The sequence below is a fragment of the Odocoileus virginianus genome, chromosome 11 (genome assembly GCF_023699985.2).
Source record: "Odocoileus virginianus isolate 20LAN1187 ecotype Illinois chromosome 11, Ovbor_1.2, whole genome shotgun sequence".
Classification (NCBI taxonomy): Eukaryota; Metazoa; Chordata; class Mammalia; order Artiodactyla; family Cervidae; genus Odocoileus; species Odocoileus virginianus.
Genome location: NC_069684.1, coordinates 49,811,354 through 49,831,885, shown reverse-complemented (window position 1 = coordinate 49,831,885; position 20,532 = coordinate 49,811,354). Strand labels below are relative to the sequence as shown.

At 47.1% G+C, this 20,532-nt stretch overlaps 1 protein-coding gene across 3 annotated transcripts; it reads right to left on the bottom strand.

The window, feature by feature from the left end:
* Positions 1-8,287: 8,287 nt before the first annotated feature.
* PYCR2 (pyrroline-5-carboxylate reductase 2) lies at positions 8,288-12,396 on the bottom strand. Of its 3 annotated transcripts, none has more exons than XM_020879481.2 (7): positions 12,154-12,396; positions 11,802-11,872; positions 10,565-10,744; positions 10,248-10,466; positions 9,967-10,059; positions 9,606-9,769; positions 8,288-9,039 (listed from the first exon to the last, which is right to left on the bottom strand). In XM_020879481.2, exons 1-7 carry the CDS (start codon positions 12,218-12,220, stop codon positions 8,874-8,876), a joined length of 960 nt encoding a protein of 319 aa, XP_020735140.2. In that variant the 5' UTR covers positions 12,221-12,396; the 3' UTR covers positions 8,288-8,873. The 3 variants fall into 3 exon arrangements, with proteins under 3 accessions (XP_020735140.2, XP_020735138.2, XP_070330536.1); XM_020879479.2 differs by having other exon boundaries at positions 10,248-10,469; positions 12,154-12,394; XM_070474435.1 differs by lacking the exon at positions 11,802-11,872 and having other exon boundaries at positions 10,248-10,469; positions 12,154-12,394.
* Positions 12,397-20,532: the final 8,136 nt, after the last annotated feature.

Genomic DNA, 20,532 nt, shown 5'->3' with positions numbered 1-20,532 from the left:
ACACTATATCCCCTGTTGTTGAGTTGCTAAGTTGTTTCCGACTCTTTGTGACCCCATGAACTGCAGCATGCTAGGCTTCCCTGTTCTTCACCATCTCCCAGAGTTTGCTCAAACTCATGTCCATTGAGTCAATGATGCTATCCAACCGTCTCACCCTCTGTCATCTCCTTCTTCTCTTGCCCTCAATTTTCTCTAGCATTATGGTATTTTCCAATGGGTTGGCTTTTTATGTCAGGCGGCCAAGTACTTATTTATTCAAGGCTTCTTCTTGAGCAAGACTGCTGTGTATGGTGTATATTGACTGAGATGACCTCTGAGAAGCCTGCCTCCTGGGGCCCTTGAGAAAGTGCCTGGGACGGCCAGGGGAGGGGCCCAGGTGTGGGCACCCAGGTTTCTCGCTTTTCCCACCAGGGAAGATGATGCTGAGGTGAAGAGAGCTAAGGCTGCCCAGCAGAAGATGCAAGTGTTTCCCTCTATACCAATACTAAGCTGCTTTGTTACGTGAATACATGAAATCATGTACTATAGCCAGCACACAACGCACCAAGCTGAATCCTTGCCTCTGACCGGTTTTTCCCCAGGGCACGAGCGCTCCAGGCTTTTGCAGCAGGAATCACACAGCCTGGGTGCTCAGCGGCTGGCACCTAGCACCCTCTAGTGGCGCTGGGGAGCCTTTACTCGGCAGCTGAGTGGTCAGGTTGGTTCTGGGCAGCCAGGACAATCTTCCTCCTGGGCCTTACTTTGTAAAGGGTATCTTTAGGAGCCACCTACTTATTGTCATTTCACCCATCTGTAAAATGAGTGGGGGAAAACTGGAAAGAGGACTTGGAATCCAATAGCTGCAATTCTGGCCTCGGCTCCCCCCTTTGCCTTAGCTCTTCCTGTTTGAGATGGGGGTGCCCATGCCCTCCCCACCTGCCTCCCAAGATCCTGTGAGAATCCTATTGGATCTGATGGGTGACAGCACCTTGCCAGCTCAATAGCACCACTAATAAGCAAAGCAGTGTGTTCCTAAGAGAAGTACTAACAGAGTAGGGTCCAGGATGCTAAGGACCAGTGAAGGGCTGGGAGCACGGGAAGGAGATGGAGCAGAAGAGCCTGGGGGACGGGAGTCACCTGCACAGAGGAGGTGGTGTGAACAGGGGCGGGGGTTCATGGGGACAGGCCCACGTGTGTTGGGCAAGGGGAGCCTTCTGGGGGAGAGGTGGGCAATGGCTCTGGAAAAGGAAACCGTAAATAACTAATTTCTCCTTTCTTTTCTCTTAATTCAAAATGACAGATTAGTTTCCATACTAAAATGAAAAATTAAAATGTTTACTGCTCTGAGTGGGTCTTCCAATGGCTTGGTACCCTCAAAACAAGATCCCCATCCCCAGTGAAGGCTGTAACGAGGCCAGTCCTGGCTCCCCTGTGTTCTGGGTCCCCTTCCCAGGCACCTGCCAGGGACCCCTGCACTTTATCCCCTGCCTGCATCCCTATCCAGCCTAGTTTTCTGGTCATTCCTGGTGTTTTGGCAGGAAGACCCCTCATTTAGTGAGTGGGGCAGCTGTGCCTGGCTAAGGCAGGACAATTCAGTGTTTCAGAAAAAGGATCTTGGTTTCTAGCATCCAGGCTTTTCCCTTCATTGACTTTGTTCCTACCAGCTCTAAACCTCAGTGTTCCCGTAAGTAAGATGGGGAAATAGTAACTACATCATAATTATTCATTTAAGGATTAAATGAGATCACATGTATTGCACATATAATAGAGAGCCTGGCACTTAGGAAGAAAATACATGTTAGTTTATTAAGGAAGTTTCTGTTTTAAGTTATAAATAAAATGCTGCTTGACAAGAAATGTTGGCCAGGCTTCCCTTCTCAGGGAAGGGGAAACCTTGCCTTGTGGGGTTGAAGAAAGGGGCGTGGTGAGGGGGAGAGGAGGAAGTTGGGGGTAAGAGGTGCGGGGCAGGACACAGACCTCCGTGTCAGGGCAATGCTGTCATCTGTCGAGGTGCCAGCAGACTTCGCTGTGACTCAGGCTTCACTGAGGCTTTACCCAAAGCAGAGACCACCCTGGGAGAAGCGCAGACAATTAGTGTTATTTTTCCATTTTAATGGAATAATGATCAATTAAAATCAAAGCAGATGAATGCCTTGCATGAGGTCATCTGGCCAGTGAAGATTAGAACGCAGACCTTTGATTCAGGGTGACCAGTAACTGAGAGGTGCAGAGGTTTCTCAGCATCTCCGGGTTACCACTACCGACGTATCTTGATTGACAGGAAAAGTCTCTGATGTCTAATCAAAAATATTGCTGCTGCAGCCCACCGAGTGCATTTCTGGTTTTATTTTCAAGGAAGAGAGAGCATTTCTCCATGTAGAAAGTGTGTTAGTCGCTCAGTCGTGTCCGACTCTTTGTGACCCCGTGGACTGTAGCCTGCCAGGCTTCTCTGTCCATGGAGTTCTCCAGCAAGAATACTGAAGGGAGTTGCCATTCCCTTCTCCAGGGAACCTTCCCGACCCAGGGATCAAACCAACGTCACTTGTGTCTCCTGTATTGCAGGAGGACTCTCTACCGTCTAAGCCACCAGGGAAGTCCTATTGAAAACTGTTAGGAAATTGATTTCCATTCCTGTCCCTTTTTACTTAAACATTCCCGAGGACTGACCTTACTTAAAGGACTCCAAAGCCACATGAAATGGCTGATACCTTTGAGGTGTCCTCGTGCTGAAAAAGCTCTCAGGTAGCCCTGTAGTTACTACAGGGTGCAGTAACTGAGGTGCCCTCGAGACAGAGTGGCAAGGATAGAAATTCACTGTGTCCCTCACATCCCAGCCAATCAAGCAGAACATCTCACACATGCTCAGCAAACACTCACTGATTGAATAAGAGCAAGTGGTAACCCAGCAAAGAGTGGATTACCAGGTCCAAAGACAGACTGGGAGCTGCACGGGGCTTTCACCTCAGTAAAGCAGATGCCTCAGGAGGCACAGCAAGAAATAGCCCAAACTGACATTTTTAAAAATATAAACATTTTACTGAAGTTGACTTACAGTGTTTCAGGCGCACAGCAAGGTGATACAGTTATACACATACACGTATATTATTTAAAAAATTATTTTCCATTGTAAGTTATTACAAGATATTGACTATAGTTCCCTGTACTATACAGCCAAAACTGACACTGAAGCAAGATAGATATCATTCATTCACTCATGACTGCAGGCATTCATTCAGCTGCGTTTACTGGGTGTCAAGCACTAGGACCAGGAGGGATGTTCTACAACCCAGCCCGCCCCCAACCGCTGGAAGCACCCAAACTGTTGGGGGAACCAGACAGGAAAACAGATGATCATCATACGAAAGACGTGGTGTCATTAGAGAGGAGTCAGAGTTTTCCTAGGAGCCCAGAGCCAGGCTCCAGCCCATCCTGGGGGCTCGTGACCCAGAAGGTGGCGAGGTGGAGGAGAGACTGATGCCCAGAAGACCATCTGTCTACCTTTGCCAAGGAGGACACGTTCGTGCCCAGAGTGTTCTTGGATGCAGTTCAAGACCAGAGTGGGGCGCTCAGGGAGTGCCAGCCCTGACTGACCGCCTGGGCAGATGAGCCGTGCTAGAGCGCTGCACAGCCAGAGCGGCCTGGCAGTCCCTAAAGGTCCACAGGGTGCGTCTGGTGACTAGGGGACACCTTCGTATGATTCCTAAATCAGCACAGTACAAAAAGGGTTATAATGAGATATCTGGCTCCTACCCCTGCCCCCATCTGCCTTCTTCCCTGTCCCCCCTGTACCCCTCTTCTTGGTGTCTTGTGTAGCCTTTGAGAGTTTCCTCACCCAATTTTGTATCCCCACTTTCACTTTTAAAACTTATTTATCTATTTGGCTGCACCAGTCTTAGTTGCAGCATGCAAACTTAGTTATGGCACATGGGATCTGGTTCCCTGACCAGGGGTCGAACCCAGCCCCCTGCGTGGGAGCTCAGAGGCTTAGCCACTGGACCATCAGCAAAGTTCCCTCCCCATCTCTTACAGAAGGTAGCACACCATCCACTCGGGGTCGGACCTTGGAAAGAGGTGCGTTTTATTTTCGGAACACTCCTGATCTCACATTGACACGACATCCATTCTGCCTATGTTCTGGTTTACTGGTGAAAGAAGCACAAGTCAAGGCTTTAAGAACTTGGTTAGATACACAGGAGGGCCTGTCTACACCACGGGAATGCGGAGGGGAGAGGCCCAGTCAGGCTTTCCTGTGGCCTCCCCAGAGAGCTGCTTAGTAACTTATGGTCATATGGAGACAAGGATGAAGGAGGGTATGTTTGTGTCCCACAAACGGCCTGCCGGTGGGGATTGGTGGAAATATTTTTAAGTCTTTCAACCATGGAGATCCTGCCTGCTTATCATAAGCAACAATCTAAAGCAAAATAAAGAAAGAAATCAAGCAAGAAAGTAACCTCAATCCCACTTCCCCAAAGTAACTATTGCTAACATCTGGGCCAGAGGTTCATGCCCCCATTTCACAGGAGAGCGAAACTGAGGCAATAGATGCGGGAGTGCTTGGGGGTTGGTGTCCTGAGAGAAGCCAGTTATGAAATGGGGGTTGCACCTGCTCTAGGCCCGGCTGCTCCCAGAGTTTAGTTGGGGGAACAGGGAGGGCTCAATGCAGGCAGAGGTTTGGTTAGCTCCTTCCTCACTCTACCTGTCTCCATGCTGCCTTTTGCTCTGCCTTCTCGTGTTTTCCACTTCTCCTCTCTGTGTCCACATCTGTCCTTGGCCCTTGTGCAATTCAGAACAAGAACTGAGTCTCACTGACTAGGACACACGCCGGCCTCACAGGGCACTCGGCACAGAGGGCGTTCAGCACACTTCTTGAAAGGCTGCCCTGATCTCCAAGGCCAGCTCTTACTCCTAACGGCTTGCAGGGGGCATTTGGATGTTCTCCTGGTGGCTCAGGTCACACGCTCCAGACCTTCCAGACAGGGTGTCCAATGGGAGCTGCCGGCCCCTGGCTCTGCCTGCCTGCGTCTCCCGCCTCTGGCCGGTCAGCCCTGTAAGAAGGCGGGCAGCTGAGGGGGCAGGCCTGAAGCCCTGTGGAAAGGTGACCGGAACAGTTTTTCTTGAGAGGCCCTCTTTAATCATGCCCTGGAGGACTGGGGCTGCAGCCATCTTGGGTGAAACCTAGTCCTGACCGTACATACCTGGTCAAAGCTCAGAAGCAAAGGGCAGGGAGGTCCTAAGCAGGTGAGGACTCACCTGAGCCAGGTGGACTCACACCAAGGCATGACCAAGGCCTGGCAGTTAGGAGGTCCTCAGTAAATGTATGTTGGTGGGTTTAGGCCTGGGAAGGGGGTGGAGGAGATGAGGGGACAGCATCCTATCACCTTAGACAGCTTGTCAACAGGCTTAGTGCAGAAAGGACAGAATTTGGTACCAGACATGGATCTGAGTCCTGGTACCTCAGATACGCAGATGACACTACCCTTATGGCAGAAAGTGAAGGGGAACTAAAAAGCCTCTTGATGAAAGTGAAAGAGGAGAGTGAAAAAGTTGGCTTAAAGCTTAACATTCAGAAAACTAAGATCATGGCATCTGGTCCCATCACCTAACGGGAAATAGACGGGGAGACAGTGGAAACAGTGGCAGACTTTATTTTTTTGGGCTCCAAAATCACTGCAGATGGTGACTGCAGCCAAGAAATTAAAAGCAGCTTACTCCTCGGAAGGAAAGTTACGACCAACCTAGATAGCTTATTAAAAAGCAGAGACATTACTTTGCCAACAAAGGTGCATCTGGTCAAGGCTATGGTTTTTCCAGTGGTCATGTATGGATGTGAGAGTTGGACTGTGAAGAAAGCTGAGCACCGAAGAATTGATACTTTTGAACTGTGGTGTTGGAAAAGACTCTTGAAAGTCCCTTGGACTGCAAGGAGATCCAACCAGTCAATCCTAAAGGAGATCAGTCCTGGGTGTTCATTGGAAGGAATGATGCTGAAGCTGAAACTCCAGTACTTTGGCCACTTCATGCAAAGAGTTGACTCATTGGAAAAGACCCTGATGCTGGGAGGGATTGGGGGCAGGAGAAGGGGATGACAGAGATGGCTGGATGGCATCACCGACTCAATGGGCATGAGTTTGAGTAAACTCCGGGAGTTGGTGATGGACATAGAGGCCAGGCATGCTGTAATTCATGGGGTCGCAGAGTTGGACACGACTGAGGGATGGAACTGAACTGAACTACTTCCTAGCTAATTAAGCTAGGGCAACATATTTCCTTTTTTTAAAGCTTTATGAAGTATAACTTACATACCATAAAATCTATCACTTTAAGTGTACAATTTGACAATGTACAGGTTAGTGCAACAATCGCCATAATCTGATTTTGCGTGCATTCTTAGTGGTTTAGTCGTGTCTGACCCTTTGCAATCCCATGGACTGTAGCCCTCCAGGCTCCTCTGTCCATGGGATGTCCCAGGCAAGAATACTGGAGTGGGTTGCCATGCTCTCCTCCAGGGGATCTTTCCCACCCAGGGATCAAAACTGTGTCTCCTGCATTGGCAGGTGGATTCTTTACCACTGAGCACCTGGGAAGGCCTGTAGCATGTGTATTTCCCATTTATTATTGAATAATATCCATGTGTATATTACACACTTTATCCTTTCATCAGTTTTTCAACATTTGGGTTATTTTCGATTCTTGGCTATTTTGAGTAATGCTGCCATAATATCCACATGCAAGTTTTTGGGTTGGATACATGTTCTTCTCTCAGATTGGTACCTACAAGTGGAACTGTCTGGCTACTCTATGCTTAACTTTTTGAGGAACTACCAAACTGTCTTCCAAAGTTGCTGTACCATTTTACATCCCTACCAGAGATATACATAAGAGTTCTAACTTCTCCATATCCTTGACAACATTCGTCATCATCCTTTTTAATGAAGCACGACACTAGTGGGTGTGAAGTACTTTCTCACTGGGCTTTGATTGAAAACGGCAACCCACTCCAGTTTGCTTGTCTGGAGATTCCATGGACAGAAGAGTATGGCAGGCTACAGTCCGTGGGTTTACAGAGTTGAGCATGACTGAGCAATTAACACTAAACTTTTGTAACTAATGGTATTGAGCATCTCTTCATGAACTTATTTGCCATCTGTAAATCTCCTTTGGTGAAATATCTATTAACATCTTTAGGGGCCACTTATTTAACCTCTTAACTCTTAGAACGAGCTCTACCAGCACCAGGGTCCCCATGTTCTAGATGTTTCTACTGAGCCATTCCATACAGTCTCATTTCATCATTTCATACTCACCAGAACCTTTTGATGAAGGATGACCTCTGTATTTATAGGGATGAAATCCTGTGATCAGAGATACTCAGTAACTTCTCCATGGTCACCTAGTTAAAACTGGTGGAAATTAAGACGTGAACTCAGAGCTGCTGCTGAAGACAAAGCCACAGGCAGGAGCTGCTGGGGAAGAGCACCAGGCACACAGCCTGCACGGGGAAACCGCAGGACTGACCAGCAACTCAACCGGGGGAAGTTGCCAATCCCCTCTAGGCCTCAGTATCTTCTGTAAAGTGAGGAAAAGAATAGTTCCTCCCTCGGAGAGCACTTGTCTGGGTCTGATGCAGTGCTTGGCCCATTGCAAGGCAGGCAGCTTCCTCCATCTAGGATGCTGCCCGCTCCCCGACCCCACAAAGTGGAGCATTGGCCCACCTGACCCTAGGGGCTGGGCTGGAGCAGAGTGTCATTACAGCTGTCAGGGCCTGGCCCCTTATTTCTTCTCATCCCTACTTCAGTGCTGAAGCCAGGAACACCTGGCAAGGGTCTCAAGTTCTCTAAGATAATGATTTGAGATTAAGCATAAGAAAAGCAAGGTAAGAGCGAAGTAAGCCAGAAAGATAAAGACCATTACAGTATACTAACACATATATATGGAATCTAGAAAGATGGTAACGATAACCTTATATGCAAAAAAAGAAAAAAGAGACTCAGATGTATAGAACAGACTTGTGGACTCTGTGGGAGAAGGCGAGGGCGGGATGTTTCAAGAGAACAGCATCGAAACATGTATATCTAGGGTGAAACAGATCACCAGCCCAGGTTGGATGCATGAGACAAGTGCTCAGGCCTGGTGCACTGGGAAGACCCAGAGGGATGGGGTGGAGAGGGAGGTGGGAGGGGGGACCGGGATGGGGAATACATGTAAATCCATGGCTAATTCATTTCAATGTATGACAAAAACCACTGCAATGTTGTAAATAATTAGCCTCCAACAAATAAAAAAAAAAAAAAAAGAAAGAAAAGCAAGGTAATAAAAAATAAAACTTTATTAAAGCAGCCAAACTTAGCAACATTGAATAACACATTTTCAATGGTACACCTATGAAGCAAGAGTTAAATATAACACAGTCTAAGATGTGCATTTCTGATTGTGATAATTCTAAGTCACTCACTTCTTTTCCTTTTACCATTTTGAAGAGAAAAGTCCTTGTCATGTTTCGTACACCTTGACTCAGCAACAAACTGACCCTGCTGTGGGCTGCAGTGGGAGGACCCCAGTTGAAGAGGTCATCGACTGACGGTCTCCAGGCCTGCCGACGGAGCTGGGGCTCTGAATGGAGTCCCAGCCTCCCTCTCCTCCAACTGTGTGAGGTCTGCATCTGGTTTCCAGTGTCAGCCACCCCTTCAGAGCATCTTCTAACACAAGACAGGAGGGGAAACCAGTGCTGCTGGGTCTAACAGACGGACAGGTGGGGAAACCAGCGCTGCTGGGTCTAACAGACGGAAGGTGGTTTATCATGAGGACCTGAAGCTGACTGAGCCTCTGTCAGCTCACCTTGCATGGCCCCCACAGCCAAGGGCTCTGGACACAGGGGAAGGCAGACCCAGGCTGCCTTAGTCCTTCTTGCCTCCTGGGACTGGGCTTCTCGTGAGGAGCTTCCCTGAGCTGGTTGGGGTCAGTGTGGTCACTGTGGGGGATTCCAGCTTCACTCTGTCCAGGAGGGTCTTCTTGAGGGCAGCTGGGGAGATCTTCTCTTGATCAGCCATGGACTGCAGCTCTCTGCAAGCAAAGTCCCAAGAGGTTGAAGGAGGAGCTAGAGCTAGATACACAAGGTCTCCCCATCCACTTAGCCCCAACCCTTGCTGACTTGATACCACCTGAACTTAGAACCCCAAACCAAACACTCCCCTAAGCTTCTCAGAAGTGCTTAAATAGCACTAAGTATGGCTTACTACACAGATGTAGGGCTTCAAGCGGTATCTGTGATCAGCTAGGCAGGGAGAGTGGGGAAAAAAAAAATCACAGAATTGGGGGTCAAAGACTTGAAGTCTAATCCTACCTCCATCACTTACTAGCTGTTTGACTTTGGGAAAGCTGTTATCTCTAAACCTCAACTTCCTCATCTGGAAATCAAAGCTAACCCCAGTTATCAGAACTGTGTAAGAATTACATAAAGTAAGGCCTGCAAACCCTTAGACTAACAGAGTCTAATAATTGGGTTACTAACGCAGCACAGACTCCAGCAGTGCTAATGGGACACAGAAGGCAGATTCTATAAGACACTGACAGCCCACACGAGACTGGCTCCAAGTGGAGGGCCTGGGCAGAAAAGGAGAGAGACCCACCGTGTTCGGATACAGGAGGCCTCAACCGCGTTGATGAGCAGGGAGCGGAAGCCCCCGCTCTCTAGGAAGTGCAAGGCGTGGATGGTGGCCCCCCCAGGGGAGCACACATTGTCCTTGAGCTGGCCTGGATGCTGTTCTGAGTCCAGCAGCATCTTGGCAGCTCCCTAGGGCAGGAAGGGCCATCAGAAAGGGCCACCAGGAGAAAACTGCTGGTGCCCCTTGGGATGAGCTTCTCCACACCCACTCCTCCCCAGTCCCTATCCCAGCTTCCCCACGAAGCCCTGTCCTGGCTCAGAGAGCCCTAAGAATCCCATCCCATCCCCACACCAGGGTCCAGAACACACAGGGAGAAGATACTAACCAGCAGGGCCTGGGCCCCCAATCGGACAGCCAGGCGCCGCGGCAGGCCCATCTTCACCCCACCGTCAGCCAACGCATCGAGGGCCATGAATGCCTGTGAAGACAATCACTGAGCCCCGGGGCTGCAGGCACTCAGCGGCGCGCGCAAAGGTCTTTTCCTGACAACTAGCTCCAAGGGTCAACCTCCTCCACCAGACAGCCTCACCCAAGAGGTAGGCGACACCCCCAACCCAGGCTTGCCCGCCAGCCATCGTGCATCCCAGGGTCCCCAGAGGGCCTCACGTAGGCAGGCCCGCTGCCGCTGAGCCCTGTGACGGCATCGATCAGGTCCTCCTCCACCTCCGTGCAGAAGCCCACGCTGCTCATGAGCTGCTCCAGGAGCTGCCCGTCCTCCACCAGGGCGTGGGTGCCCGTGGCATACACTGTCGCGCCCTCCCGCACCACCACAGGTGTGTTGGTCATGCAGCGGATCACCTTGGGGGCTGGCTGGAATGCCATCAGCTTCTGGGGTGAAGGCAGAGGGCCGAGTGAACTGCCAATCCCACCAGCACCCACCCCCTCCTCCCATCACACAGGGGCGCCGGGGCTGAGTTGGACACCTTTTCCACAGAGCTGATGGTGACGCCAGCCGCACAGGACACCACGATGTGCCTGGCCTGGACATCCGCCCCGATCTCGTCCAGGATGAAGGGGATGATGTGTGGCTTCACGGCCAGGAACAGGACGTCACTGTGCCTGACCGTCTCCTTGTTGCTCCGGGTCAGGTTCACACCCATCTTCTGCAAGAGGAGACCACCAGGCTTACAGTGTGTGGCAGCCTCATGAGCCACGGCCCTCTCAAGGAGCAGCTGAACCCCTCCAAGCTCACATGGCCAAGGGCAGCCTGGAATTCCCTGCCCTGTTCCCCTCAGTTTGCCCCTACCCCCATTGCCTCGACGTTTTCCAGTGTTGCTACTGGGCAAGTGAGTGCTGGACATGGACAAGCTTCCTCATGGCTAACAGGAAATCGCTATCTCCCATCCCCACCAGTTCTCTGGCACCCAAGGCACCCCTCTGCCAGGTAAGACGTCTCCATGGCTGAAAAGTGGCACAGGTAAAGTGAAAGGTGAAAGTGCCCAATGGTCAGAAGCAGGGCTCTATCCCAACCCCGGACACATGTTCATCAGGGTGCCTGGTCTCTGTGTGGTCCAGGGGTGTAATGGAGGACACCCCTCTAAGACTTCACACTAAGAAACAAGGTTCTCCAGTGATGGCAACACCTACCATCCCAGGCCCAGACACTGCCTGTTACCTGCTGCCTGTCTCATAAGCCATCCTCTCCCACACTGCTCAGGTTTTGGGTGAAGACTTGGGATATTCTTTGTTTAGAAAGAGGAACAACTAACTTGCCAGGTTCTTTCCCAACATGCTCATTTACTCCTCAGAATAGCTCAGCAAAGTGACTACTGTGGGCTTCATTTTATAAATGCAGAAACTGAGGCTCAGAGCAGCTAAGTACCTTAACTGCTTAAGCTAAGTACCTCAGCTAAGTACCTTAACTGAGCTAGTGGATGAAGCAAAGTGACTATTTTATTGGGTACCTACTAATGTGCTAGGTGCTTTCCACACATCAAAACCTCAACTAACCTTCTAATCACCCCAGTGTCTGGATTGGAACCCAAGTCGGTCTGCCTGGCTGCTCGCACCACCCTGAGCTGCCCCAGGAAAGATGGAGGATAGTGATGCTTCTGGTGGTGAGGTCAACGCCGGCCATGGAACAGCACAGCGGTTCAGCTCATCAGGCCACCCTTCTCCTGGGTCTCCGCCGCCTTCCCCACACCCTCATGCCCCACCTACCCTGAGAGCGGACACCGTAGGCAGGTCCATTTCCGGGGAGCTGGCTATTATTTTGTGAGCCGACAGGATGCCTACAGAAGACAGGGCTTTTCAACTGGGGATCATGGCCCACCCGGTTCTCATGTTTTCCTTGGGAGAGCAGAGTCAAAACCCACGCCACTCCGACCGTTGTGGAGGCGGTCGCTGGTGCCCCCCTGCCCCTTAATCCCTTATTAGGGATTTGGGAATCCTTAATTCCCTAGCAAACGCAAGTTCCCCTTTCTTCATTCCCTCACGTTCGTGCGGCGGGGGGGCGGTCACAAGCTAAGCTGGGGACCTTCCGCGCACCCGCCTCCCGCCCTCAGGCGCTTACCTGCTGCAGTGAAGCCCCGCGCCAAGGCGCAGGCCAGCTGGCCGGCGCCGATGAAACCCACGCTCATGGTTATCCGGACTCCGCGTCTGCCCGGCCGCCGCAGGAGTCCGCTCAGAGCAGCCCTGAGAGAAACGTGGAGAACCGAGAACGTAGTCGGCCCGGCTACGAGGCGCCAGATCCCGGGAAACACTCGCAGCTTCCGGCCTCGATTCCACAACCCCGCCTCTCTCACGCTCACCCACCAGGCCGCTGGGTTCCAAACGGCCCCGCCCTGCCAGAGAGACCAATCCGCGGCCGGGACGGGGCCGTGTGCCCGCCTTCTGACACGGGATTGGTGGGCGGAAGTCCGTCACAGCGCGCGAAGCCCGGATCTCCGCGTCAGGAACGCCCCCGCCCTGGGTGTCCCCGGAGCCCCGCCCCCACCTGCGAATGGAGGTTGCCGCTGGCAACCAGGCGCGGCGCTAAGCTCAGGCCGGCGGCGAGGTCTGGCTCATATTATTTGTGGCGCTGGCCGTCAGCCGCCTCTCGAAAGCTAGAGAAACTCTCCAGGTTGCTGATTTGAGGGGGCGAATGTGACGCTCCTGGTGAGGCTTTAGACTGGAGCGTGGAGGCCCGTGAGCTGCAGGCTCCTCCGTGCACCCGGGGATTATCTAGGTTAGAGCTGGGAATTCCCTCATTACCGCCCGCACCCTCTCCGCGCGCGCGGGGAGGCGGTGGGGAAGCCCCGGTTATTTACTTGAACTTACGTAGTTTACGCGATTGGTCTTTTTAAACTAGAATTGCAAACAGAACCAGTTCCTCTGTTTAGAAAATGATGGGCTCCTTAAGACCTGACTAAGTTGTCCCCCGACCATGCTGCTTGCTTTCAAAAGTTTCACAAATGTGATGTTTACTTTTTCATCACTAATAAATTTAAGAGAATTGATGCTTTTGAACTGTGGTGTTGGAGAAGATTCTTGAGAGTCCCTTTGGACTGCAAAGAGACCAGTCCATCCTAAAGGAAGTCAGTCCTGAATATTCATTGGAAGGACTGATGCTGAAGCTGAAACTCTAATACTTTGGCCACCTGATGCGAAGAACTGCCTCATTGGTAACTTTCTCTGACTAGCAAGTAATATATACATATTGAGAAAAATTTGGAAAATACAAAAAAATAAAAGAAGAAGTCAAAATCACCCATAGTCATACTTCCTAAGGATCGTTTCTTGCAGGGATTTTTGGTGTATCTCCTTACACATTATTTTCTGTGCATACAGACCTTTTCCATCATTGAAAATAAAATGATACACATATGGTTTTGAAATTTCTATGCTATATATACAATAAATATTTTCCAAAGTTACTGTAAAGTTACTTAAAATAACATTTGGTGACTACTTAGTATTCCATTATACAGATGCTTAGTCACTTAGATTTTATTTTCTTATGATGACCTTGCTGACTAAAGATCCATTTTGTTTGTGCAGTGGCTCCTGATGTGGCTCTCATGACCATTATGTCTGGTGCCTGTGAATTTCCTTTGGAGGCAAGTGTTTATATGTATAAAAACAAGTAACAAGGGAAAGTCACTCAGTTCTGTCCAACTCTTTGCGACTCCGTGGACCATACAAGTCATGGAATTCTCCAGGCCAGAATACTGGAGTGGGTAGCTGTTCCCTTCTCCAGGGAATCTTCCGAACCCAGGGATTGAACCCAGGTCTCCCACATTGCACAGATTCTTTTACCAGCTGAGCCGCCCCGGAAGCCCTGGGCGTAAGTGTTGAATAGATGAGATGGGATGGGATGGGATGGGACGGGATGGGACGAAACAGTATAGGACCTCCTCACCAACCCAGCCACTTAGGACACACCCTCAGGAAAGGTCACAGGCCGATGCTTCTATTCAACCACAGACATACACTCTCCTTGTCTGGCACCTGTCTTCTTGGGTACCTACTCTACTCCTTTACTCCATCTGAAGGGACAGAGAAGCCCAGAAAGAAAGCAGGGAGTTCACTAAGATTCCAGGACTGCCCACCTCACTTCTCTCCTCTGATCCTCTCATCCACCAGTCAGATGGGTTCAGCTATTCCTACCCTTCCTCCCTTCTCACTCCTTCACAGTCCTGCCCCCCTGTTCCCCTCTAGCTGCCCCAACAAAGTGGACCGTGCTTCATTTTTCAGTCTCATGGCCTTCCTGGTCTGTCTCTGGATGGTAGGATCATCTGTCCTAATGTTAGGGGAAGCACACTGATTGAAACCTCCCACCCTGGCCAGGCACCATAGTAACTATGCCATGAGTTGTTTTACGACAGGAGGTCCTGTCGTAAAGGAACACGGAACTAATAAGCCACCACCAACCTGAAGAGTTCGGGAAAGGTCAAAAGACACCACATGTCCGACTACCTCCCAGAATCCTTCTTTCTGGCATCCATCTTGGCTGAACAAGGGTGCACCACCGGGAAGGACTCTGAGTCAGAATGATTGGCTAAAGACAACCCGGAAACTAATCCCATCACCATAAAACCCGAGACTGAGTGACATGGCAGAGCTGTTCTCCTGGGTTCCCTCACCCTCCTGCTCTCCACCCGGGTGCCCTTTCCCAATAAAACTTGCTTTGTCAGCACATGTGTCTCTTTGAACAATTCACTTCCAACTGTTAGACAAGAGCCCAGTTTTGGACCCCGAAAGGGGTCCCCCTTCTTGCAACAAATGGCAACTGTGACAGGACTCTTCTTCTCTGCAACTGGTATCCTGACCACTCGGGGTACTCAGGGGCCATCTTGCCTGCCAATGGACCAGACCCAGCGGCCACAGCTGGGACTCTTTTGTCCCTGGTCTCCTCCTAATGGGGACAACTGGCCAGAGTGCCCCAACCAGGTAAGGAACAAGAGACTTTATTGACCTCGCTCCCCTGCCCTCTCTCTTTCCTCTGCTTAACCCTTCCTATCCTTTCCCTTTTTTCTAGTCCCCCAGTCCTGGTTGCAGGAATCTGGCTGAAGGGCCTCAGCCTGAGCTGAGGTTCAGAGACTGATGACCTCCTCTTAGCAGAGAACTCAAATTCTGGTTCTGTTCTGGTCTGATTTCTGGTAGGGCCGAGTTACAGTGCTCCCTTCTCTGGAGGCCCAGGGTAAAGTCCCATAACGCCTGGGTATCTTCAGGTGGCAGGAAACATCTGTAAGACCACCCTTTTTGCCACCACCACCCCCCCCACCGCCTCCTCCCCCTTCTTTCAACCTGGTTTCCTTTCCTCCCTTCGAAATGTTTGAAGACCTGAGATATTTTCCATTACTCTGTTAGTACTTGGATCTAAAGTTCTGTGTCTTTATAGAAGGTTTTCTGAGAGACTGTATTCTTGTATTTAAGGGAGTGTCTGATGAGGACTGCCAGGTCTTTATGTGTGTTTTAACTCTGTGTTCTGTGTTGTGATTTTTGATGGCCATTTTGCTTTGTCTGGCCATTGTTTGGTTTATACCTGCCGCCATTTTGTTAGAACTTGATTTTCTTTCCCTGTGCCTTGAGACCAGGGCTCTGGCTCTGTCCTCAGAAACACTTATCTAGACCATCTCTAACCCCTGAGACTGAGGGAAATTGGGAAAAAGGCTTTAAAAGTTTTATTTATTCCAACTGTTTTTTATAAACTAGTAAATTTTATATTGTAATATCTAATTCATGACTAAGCTTAAAAAATGAAGCTAGATCTTGCATTGTGTCTGTCTAAAGATGTCTTGGTATGTCTTTGTCTCTGGCTAATATTTTTGAGGTTAATTTGTAAATGAGCTCTATTTAAATGGCTTAAAGAAAAGTAAGTGCTTACAAATCAAATAATCTAAATTAAACAATAAATTCCAAGTTCATGTGAACTGGGAAATATTTAGTATTAAATACCTGATATTAATGTTTATTTATTGACCTATCTAATGTAAACATGTCTGAGAGTAATTAACATTAAGTAGAATATTCTCATTGTACCTAGGTTTAATATAAGTTAAGTATTATCATATCTGTTGCAAGTTTGTCAACAAGGAAATTACCTTGAGTGAAGAAACTTCTTAAAAAAAAATGTAAATGAGATATGAACTTTTGGATGAACTCTATCAAGAATAATTATTCTTTAGAAATATCTGTCTAAAACAGTCTCTCCAGATGGGCATAACTTGAATTTCTAAGGGTTGTCCTAAACAGAGTGTTGGAAGTCTGTTGAATAGTTAGGTCATTTTCAAATAAAATAAGATTTTAAAACATTTACTACTAAACACTAATTCCCTTTTACAGAGAAACAAAGAGGTTTGGGACTATAAATGAATTATGTTTGGTGCCATCCTAAAATGTTCTAAGAAAGCAAAGGTTTTAAAAATTATCACTGATATTTATGCTCACCAATCTATAAAATGCTAATATAAAATTAGTTCTTGGTTGCTAAAGGAAAGTAGGAAGTGTGTTTTCAGTTAAAAAAAAAGGTATGAAAAAATACTAAAAAGAGTTATGCATGATCAGGATTTTCTAGAATTGGATTACAATTAGTTAGATAAATGGATTTTGTTAGAAATGACACAGCCAAGAAAACTGGTTAGAGCCAACTAGGTCCAAGATGGTGGAACTGACTTTCACTAGACCTTGAGCCTTTGTATTTATGCCCATTGTGAGGTATCAACAAGCTAAATGATACATCCATCAACATTAACTAAATCTGACCAAATGTTCTAAACCCTTTTAATTGATCTTTTCGATAAAACTTCCTAAATTGAATTCTTTTGAAGTTCTTTTGACCTCTAGCTAACTTTGGGTGCTTCAGAGGGCCCCTGAAACATCCCGAAGATAGATATTAAACTGTGTTTATTTGGTTGGTTAAACTACATGAAAAAGATTATGAAATGAGTAATAAATCTGCTCATGTTATAATGTATGGTAAAATTACTAATACAGATATCCTAGAAATTATATGGAGTTCTTAACATTCTGATATGTCCTGGTATTGTAATGGAAAACCTGATAATGTCACAAAAGTTAACAAAGAACTGAATGAACCAGCGAATATGTTTATAACTTTTATGGTTTCTATCTGAAAAATTACAGGTTTTCCGGGAGTAGGGAAAACCTTCCTCTCAAACTAATTATGACAATAATTTGGTAAAATTATACATTATAAACAAAACAATTATGTTTTCTATCTGACTCCTCCAAAGATTTGAAACTCTTAGGTTTCCAGTAAATGTATCAAATGAGATAGGAAGGTTATCTCACTAACAGGTACAAAAATCTCAAGGAATTTTTGAGACCTTAAAAAGGGAAGAATTCACCTACATTTGTTAGGCAAAATCTGTGATAAAACTTTGGTTTTAGTTTCCCAGCTCTGTTTTAGTTTAAAAGTTCAGTCAGAGTCAGAGACTCTATAAATGTTTCAGCAAAATTAAAAGTCTATGATCAATTATGGTTATATAAATCATCAGACCAAACTTAGTGAGAACAGACCTATTTTGCAAACAAGCTAGCCTTAATTTGGTTATATTTAATAAAAATGTGGGTAATTTAGGGAGAAAAAGATGTTTCAATAAATGTTAAATCCCAGTTTGTTAATGGAGGTCTGCATGTAGTAAGACTCATTTCTTGGATAGGTCTTTGCTGTTATGTGATATTAATGTAAAATTTAATTGAATTCTTAAAGAACACCCTAAGTTTGTTTCTGAAGCTTATCTCAGTAATCTGTCTTTGGATGAAGATCAGATGCCTCATGACCTGCAACCAGGACTCAAAAAAGACATAATTTAAGGGACTGTCTCCAACCTGGATGGAAGGATTTTTTTTTTTATCGGGTACTCTTAACTAGCTCATGCATAATGAAACTGAAGGGAAACTAACTCTTAGATTAATTCCCACTTCCAAAGGCCCCTGCACTGGATTGGTCTATAGAGAAGATAGCTGACCTGATCTCACCTTAAAATGATGCTCAAATAGAGGAGAAACTACACTACTCCAGGATGAGAAGACGACGACATCAGAGGTAGACAGCTTGCCCAAGATGCTGGACCTGATTCATATGATCATTTATAATGTTTTTTTGACTTCTTAGACCTTTGCATATAAATCAAATGCTTTTCTATCATAGGCCTGATCCTATGTTAGTTTTAGAAATCAATTCAATTGTTGGGTTTGTGGCCAATTACCTGTATCTAGTTCTGGGTTACCTTAGTAAATTTCTCTACTACAAGACTCTAACTGGTTGGCCCTGAGAAAATTTACTTAAAAAAAAAAAATTATGGTCATATTCAGGTCACTGTGACATTACTAGATGGGATCCCCTCACCGGGCCAATTAATAATGCCTGCTCTGACTCTGACCATAAATTTGAGCTTTCTTCTATTACTCAAGCTCAATCAGAGCAACAAGCAAAGTTTCAGCAAAGGAGGAAAAAATCTCCCACAATTATGGGATGGATTTATATAGATAACACCAGGCTATGGTAATTTAGGTTTAAAGTCTCCTCTGTGTTGAAAACAATTAAATCATACTAAGGATAATCAGTCTAGTAACACTAGAAAACTGGGCTATGTGCCTTATAGATGGTTCCAATATAATTTCCCTGGAAGATAAAGATTCGTACAGAGTAGACTAAGTCAGATGACCTGAGATATACTGGGCTACATCTAATGGAAGCTCTTAAGTCTTATTTGTGACTTTACTAATACTGCTGGCTATGTTGTTTGTATTTCACCTGTTTTACAAAATTGCTGTTTCTTACAGTGCCAAATGTGTGACTGAGGTCTCTGATAGAATAATATATAGTTCTATATGAGATCGATGATGGTAACAGTGTAACTCTAGATATGGGAAGAAGCAAACAGAGGGAACATTTTCCTGGACCAAGAGGCTAGTAAGACAGGTGGTCCAGAGAATTTTGGATACTGTTTTATGGCCTAGTCCAGTAACAGCACATTGAGTGGCCTATCAACAAAATCTTTGCCAAACCTGAGAATGGACATTCTCAGCACCATGGGATAAAATGGTCATGAAATGCCACCCTCAAAATCATGGTCAAGTTTATGAGTAAAAAGGGGCTCTGCCAACTGAAAACTGACACTTGCCATCTCCATCTACAAAGATTAAATCATGGCCACGGCAACTGCTGAGTTTCAATGCCCCTGAAAGAAGTTCAGGGTGAAAATCAGGAATGAGGCACTCTGTGCTCCAGGAAAAACTGGCAGAACAGGCCTTCAGATAGTTAGATCTTTTCAGGAGAAGATTTTATGAGTTCCAATTCTTGCATCTTCTCATACCTAGAGAAACACTGACGTCATTAATGGTGGCATCTGCTTTGGCTATTAAGGAAATTTTTACAATTAAAAGTGAAAATAGAGTAGCTATGGTTCAGACATCCTGGAAAATAACTAGGTGATACTATGGGTGTAATTTCAGATCAGACATTGTATTGCTAAACACTTGAGTTTTCTGAGTTGTGTCAGGCTTAGATGCCACCATTCTCAAAACAATGTCTGCTGGAAGCTAGTAACTGCAACCTTACTTTTTATAAAACTAGGCAACTGGCTACAAGTCTCCCCAAAGTGCCAGGTCCAGGCTGGGTTTCAGGCCTATTCTTCTTTAAAAAAAAGAGAGATTTATTTTGTCTATTAACATTCCAGTTATCCCTCCTCCAGCTACTTCTAATTGGGTCTGTTACAGCAAAATGGCAGACCAAGGGAATTGAGATTTTAATCATACAAGGCTCAGATCTAGGACTTGGCACTCAGGAATACTTCCAATTCGGTGTCTATTCTCCAAGCTGAGGCAGTCCTATGCCCCATTTTGACAGTAAGTTATCACAGTCATAGTTGCCCAGTTCTCTAAATTAAAACTGAGCAGGACTCTGTGGGGCTCTGGAGTTCAGATGTGTTCTGTGTTCTCCATTTCTTGTCTATAGAATATAGGCTTCATTCAGCCTCCTTGACCTTCCCTGAGTTCCAAAGGGTGGATTCAAACAATTGCTAATCAGGGAAGCAAGATGATACAGAAACAGAGGAGAAACAATCAAGTGGTGGTACAGCCTTGAGACAGGGTCCTGGTTCCTACTCAAAGAAATATGCATAACAATGTCTTTGAGTTCTACAGAACTGGAGCCCCCACCCAGGTGGAGGATGGTAACTTCAGACTCAACACAAGATTCTGGAGCATTGCTCTGTTGCCTCACCACCAACCAATCAAAAAAAAAAAAAGTCACAGACCCTGCAGCCCTCACTCCAAACGTTGCCTCCTGTTTCTGGGGACCAGTGATGAGCATCCTGTTAGGTCTCCTGTTTGGCCCCTGTCTATTTCATCTCTGCGAGGAGCCAACAGTTTCAAACTAAAGTGCTGTTACTACAAGGGTGAATGCTGGTTTCAGTCAAGGCAAAAAAACATACCTTGACTT